The sequence below is a fragment of the Micropterus dolomieu genome, linkage group LG07 (assembly GCF_021292245.1).
Source record: "Micropterus dolomieu isolate WLL.071019.BEF.003 ecotype Adirondacks linkage group LG07, ASM2129224v1, whole genome shotgun sequence".
NCBI lineage: Eukaryota > Metazoa > Chordata > Actinopteri > Centrarchiformes > Centrarchidae > Micropterus > Micropterus dolomieu.
In genome coordinates, this window is record NC_060156.1 from 5,432,242 (window position 1) to 5,438,477 (window position 6,236).

A 6,236-nucleotide genomic window follows, 5' to 3' on the forward strand; every position below is an offset into this window, starting at 1 on the left:
GAGGCAGAGGAGTGGAGAGGAGAGGAGAGGAGAGGAGAGGAGAGGAGAGGCAGAGGAGTGGAGAGGAGAGGAGAGGAGAGGCAGAGGAGAGGAGAGGAGAGGAGAGGAGAGAAGAGGCAGAGGAGAGGAGAGGAGAGGAGAGGAGAGGAGAGGAAAGGAGAGGAAAGGAGAGGAGAGGAGAGGAGAGGAAAGGAGAGGAGAAGAGAGGAGAGGAGAGGAGAGGAGAGGAGAGGAGATTGGCCATAGGTAGGATACACATAAGCCTTGTTTCCATCCAATTGTCATGTGAATTTTAAATGTCACAAAAAAGAAAACAAAAAGAAATTGCGAAATAAGTACGTTTCCATCAGCTGGTTTGGAGCAAATAAACCAGGCTACGGCAAGCATAGATACGTCAGTAGCTGACGTTACACATGGCTGTAATAAAGACATATTGATTCCAATCCAGAAACAAAACTAGTCGCATTAACCTGATGGCCATTGATCTTAGAAAAATGGAGAGAGGTCCTCAGGAATGTGATTCAAGCGTTAAAGTTGCTACCAGCCATGTCTCATATGGGAATATCCAGTGTTATGCCAAGTTTTGCATGCACCTCAAAATAATGCTTTTAAACGCTATAATATCATTTATGGGGTTCATCAATGGTGATAAATGTATGAACGTTTTATTACACTCAGCAGAAGTAGCATTCATTGAGATTCAGCAAAAAATATGTGGTGATAACCCCGTTTGATCAGGGTGCAGAGCAAAGTATCTGAAAAGGACCTTTAAGAGTTGAATGCATAATTCGGCAGAACAGATGATGAAGGCTACCTGCCGAGATTTGCATCCACCTCTTTTCTCAGCACAAATGAGCGTTACCAGCCGCGAGGTGCATGAATTCTCGGCAGGCATGCAGAACTCTGCACAACCGTGCAAACGACGACAGCAGAAACCAGTTCACTATGTCAGAACTTATGTTTCTATCTCCCATTTAGCGCATTTACTTACTTTCGACAATTTTCTAATGCGATACTTCAAAATGCGCATTAAAAAACGTTGATGGAAACGCGGCTATAGTTACTGTTTTTAGGTGTGTCATTACTGAGAATGTATCTGGGCTCTGAGTTCTACATAACATCGGACAGGGCATTAAGAAAAATATCACAACTTCAGAGACAAAGTCTATATTGCTGTCGAATTTATGCCACACATCATTATTGCTCAAGTTCAAGAATAAATGTAGGGAGATTTGTACAATGGCATGCTTTCTTACTGAAGTTATTGTACAGCTGAGAATAATTTTCTTCCCACAGCTAACAAGCTCCATACAACAGTAATATATTGTAATAAATTGTACTCACACAGGCTCAATAAAGAAACATATAGACAAATAGTCTGCGTGCATCCTCTTTACGCTAAATCACCACTCTTTCAAACAACAGTTGACCATGTACTGCACCTAATCCTTCACTACACACTGGCTACTTATAATAGGCTGTGAACACAATACAGTCCAACCACACAGCTGGCCACTATTAGTAAAAGTCCCATGACCTAGACATGTTAATCCCTGTCCAGACATGCAGCAATACCTCCTATAGAGCAAGATGATTAAAGTCAGCCACTATGGGGAATGCACATAAGTAAGTATATGCACACACGCAGTCAAGTACACACATATACATATACATATACTCTACATACAGAAACAGGGATACACAAAGCCACAAATACAAAATAAAGCACACACACATTCTAAATGGACCTAAACACACATTCAACCATGCACACAAATACACACTAATTACAGATGTCAGAGAGATTAATGGTGTGGTTTACACAGCACAATTCTAACACTAATGTGTTGCTTATAATTATGTTTATGGATCATGTAATATACATATATGCTGAAGTATCATTAATTATGATGATATATGTATTTTGTTTCTCACAGCTTTACAGTACTTTTTCAAGGCTGTGTGGTTTATGTTTGTGTCATGAACAAAGGAGTGCACTAATGCCGTGAATTAGTGTGTTCATGTCTTTATCTGAGTGCGTTTGTATGCGTCTGAGAGTTTATCTGTCTATATGACAGTGTGTGTGTGTGTGTGTGTGTGTGTGTTGCATGTGCACTTTTCTTTCTGGAAGGTGTGCGTAGCCCTCTGTTATCTTACATATGCACGTGTGGGTTCTTACCAGGCAGGTCACAGCCGAGGACCTCCATCCTCATGCCGATCCCAGCGGGCGACCACCTCTCCGGAAAGACTCTGATGTACTGGGCCACTATCTCATCAAACCTCCGCACCTCTGGAGTATCGTAGTGGCCATTCCCCTCGAAAATCTAAGAGAAGGGAGGCAAAGCCATGTTGACCGTGTTGGTATTTGTGTTTAGAGAGTTATTAGAGAGTTCTTTCTTTGCATTTTACAGCAAGGGATATTTAAGGTTAGAACATTTCCCCTCCAGTGTGAACATTTTGTTTTCCTGCAAATTTTGACATTGGTAAGTTCAGTTTGTGCACACAACAGGAAAATATGGTCAAGCTCTGTAGCCCGCTCCACTGATGACAGCTGCTTTCTTTGACTGAAGCTCAGCACGGTAAGATCCTGCTGTGTTTGCCCAGTGCTGACTTAAAGGGAAAATAAGTATCATTGCATTGAGTTTGTCTTGTTTGTCTTAAAGCCAAAGCTGCCTGAGATGTGTCTAAGATACAAAATGATGAGGGATAAGCTTTTCTCCATGTTTGCTTGATATATGTGGCATCTGTCAGAGTGGGTGTGCTAACACATTGTTCTTTGGTGAAGACAGCATTGAGAATGAGTATCCTGAAACAATGGAGAAAGACTTAAACGCTGCAGAGGTAGTTAAATTAGTCATTTCACCACTCCACCGTTCATGTCTCAATGAAAAACAATAGCAAAATGGTGAGCATGTCTCTCCAAAGTCATATAACACTTCTAATCAGCATTGTTTCCAAGCACAGTATGACATGTGTCGTAAGAATAACAACAGAGACTCTGTTCCTTTGATTTTCAAGTAATTTTTTGAGGCAGCTTGCAGCAGCCTCTGGCAAAAACACAAAATTTACTATAAGCTCCAATCCTCTCAAAATGTGGGCTGTGAAAGTTGTAGTATTGGTTTCATTAATGGAATTGTATCTTCTGTCTTCCCCATTTCTGGAACTTAAAAAAAACGTATGATGAATTTCCCAGGATGCTCATTTAAAAAGACAGGCAGATGAGAGAGAACAGGATTTTAGCATCAGGAGAAAAGCCAGGCACTCAGTAGTACTATTAAAGCATTTTAAGACAGAGTATCTGAAAGGAGAACAGAGTTTAAAGTGCCCTGTCTCACAGTACGTTAAGACTGCCAGCAGTGTTGAGTGGTGAAGCAGGAAAGACATTTTTAATTAACACCCATGAGAGACAAATAGAGGATGAGTGAACGACAGGATGAGACACAGAGAAAAGCAGAGAAAGAGTACAGAGAACTTAAAGAGAGGCAAAGACAGTAGCAGGGAGAATGAGGAGTGAGGTGATTAAATTGAATTATTATCTGAGCTGAGGCTGTAATAAAATGTTTTTTTTTTCTCCTGAAAATGACAAGGCTGGGTGAGAGAGAGAGAGAGAGAGAGGGGCAGAAAGGGAAAGGAAGAGAGGGAGACAGAGGGAGAGCAAAGAGGGAGATGAGTTGAAAGACAGCTATAAATAAACTACAAATGAGGGAGAACTGACAGTGACAATCAGAGAGAGGAGAGTACATATGTATGTGTCAGCCAGACAGATATTGTGTGTGTGTTCCCCTTCTTTTACCTTAGCAAACCCAGTCTTGCTGTCAGTGATGTAAGTCCAGTCTTTGCCGGTCAAGCTGTGGGCCAGTTTGTACTTCCTGACAAACGCTCTGTTCTCAGCACTGGTGCTGCCCTCCAGCCCTCTTGCACCCTGGGTAATAATGCCACGCACCATCTTGGGCACACCAAGGTCCGCCTGCAGCACAGACAAACGTAACTATTATTGTTAGGTCACTCTCTGCACCACAGAAGCCAATCACTTTCCACATCCCCTGACCATTGTGCCAGCTCTGATTCTCCCTACAGCCTACACAATCGATCCACGCTGGTTTTCCATTACAGAACTTTTAACAAGTTGTCAGGCTTAAGAACTAAGTTCTTCTTTGCATTTAGAAAATCAAGCCAGTCTTGTTTTCACACTATTTTGCCATATAGCTTATTCCCAGATTTTCTAAGTGTTGCAATATCCTCTGATACATCGTTTGTTTCACACAACTGATTCCAGCACCCTTTTCTCTGCAAAGGGGCTTCAGTAGTGATTCCAGTGATTTTGTTCAACAGTTGTTGCCATTGCAGATGCTGTAGTAAATTATGGTTATTGTTTCAGGTTTGTTCTATTAGTCTTGTCTTGATGGGAGAATGCATTTTGCGCACAATTAAATTTTAGGAACTTCTCCCCAAATGGAGATAATAATGGAAATAAAAGCAGAACGAGTGACAATGGCTACAGATTACGTTTTGTTCCTGTGGTGGAAAAAGTGCAAAAATATACCGACTATAGATATAATATAAAGAGGCTCCAACTAGCAACATTTACTTTCTGATGCGATAAAATGAAGCCCACCAGTGATCCCTCCAGCTATATCCCCTTTTGTAACGGTTCTGTAGAGCATATACTATAATATAAAACAAGATCACTCATACGGATATGATGACGTACCTGTAGCCACTCTTCTCCAGCTACAGGCTGTGTCGGGTTGGGAAACCAGCCTGACCGACTGGCCACCAGCCTGGCTGACCCCATGGAACCGTGGATGTCTCTCATGGACGACGCAGAAATCTGAGAGTCGGGGATCAGCCCAGACAACATTCCTTGCAGCTCTGAGCAGGGGGCATCTGAACAGGAGACAGAGACAGGATGGAATAAAAATACTATATCTACTTCTATATATCGCAGTCTAAAAGGTTTTTTCTCTGTTCTCTAAATTCAGTCTGGCTATGAGGTTGCTGCTTTACTAAACAGCTTATAATTCAAAAACTGAATATGAATTTAAGGTCAGGAATAACCCTGAATTTATGTGCTGTCAGAATAATGGGAAAAATAAGTTCCTGTCTGGGAAAATTCCCTCGAATGCTCCGTCAAAGTTGGAACAACAACTCGGAAAGTCAGTGATACCTTGACTTCCCAATGTAGGAAATGGCACCATCCGAGGAACAAGTGAATGCAGCATAATTGGGTGTCACCATTTGATCGCATCTTGGAGCAAAACTCCTGTGTGATTGTGACATGATTTTGTTAAAACAACCACTGCTGTGATGCACTCCGCTGCTTTCCATCAACCCATTTCATTATTTTTCCTTCCTGCGGCTGCAAAGTTGATGCATAACTTTAACCAAGACACCAAAGGGGATTCTTCGTGGGGAATTTAGCCAGAAAACTCCCAAATGGAAGCACTAAATGAAAGCATGTTGCAGATCAAAGGGATACTGATTATTACACTGACAAATGTGTTTTAGTCTAACAAGCAGAATATGTTATTTCCACAAATAACGAAAAAAAGCAAAGGGAACAAAACAAAGTGACCATTTCTATTTGAAAAAAATGTATAAAAAAATGTGGGATAAAAGGAGAGATAAAAAAAGAAGATGTGAGGGAGGAAAAGAAAAAGAAGAAGAAAGAGGATAAAAGGTGAGGAAGAGGAGTTAAAGGACAAGAAGGAGATAAAGAGATAGACAAAAGGTCAAACAGAAAGATGGACTGTAGGGAGAGCAAGTGAATAGAAAGGGTGGGAAAGATAAAGAGGGGTGCTAGTGAAAAGCAAGAGAGAGAGCAGATTGACAGTGAAGGGTGACGTTGATTGATGGTGACATTCTTCAGGTCTACATGGAGATGAATGTTTAATGCTGTGACGTTTGCAACCGCGCCTCACTATGGTAAATAAGGAATCAACAATAAACAACAACAGCAAGGACCATGCTAGATGAGCTCCCTCCAGCTCTATGGCAGACGTGAAAACTGATTAGCAAGAAGAAAATTCTATTATTATTTTGTTTATTCTATGTTTCTTATTTTTGCATCTATCTATTTAAGCTGCTACACTCCAGCAGGCTTTTTTAATACAGGAGTGCAGCGGGAGTGGATGAGAATATCATCTCTGGAGATCACAGTAGCAGAAATAGCTAGATATCGCACACCAGCATGAAAACTCACATTCACACGCACACACACACAAACAGACATGCAC

At 41.3% G+C, this 6,236-nt stretch overlaps 1 protein-coding gene across 3 annotated transcripts in view; it reads right to left on the reverse strand.

Moving 5' to 3' along the window:
- nrp2b (neuropilin 2b) overlaps positions 1-6,236 on the reverse strand; it is a 94,646-nt gene that overhangs the window by 36,247 nt on the left and 52,163 nt on the right. For all 3 annotated transcript variants that reach the window (XM_046053738.1, XM_046053736.1, XM_046053737.1), the window contains exons 9-11: positions 4,712-4,887; positions 3,794-3,967; positions 2,180-2,324 (exon numbers count right to left, since the gene is read on the reverse strand). In XM_046053738.1, coding sequence (XP_045909694.1) covers positions 2,180-2,324; positions 3,794-3,967; positions 4,712-4,887 — 495 coding nt within the window. The remainder of the gene's footprint in view (positions 1-2,179; positions 2,325-3,793; positions 3,968-4,711; positions 4,888-6,236) is intronic.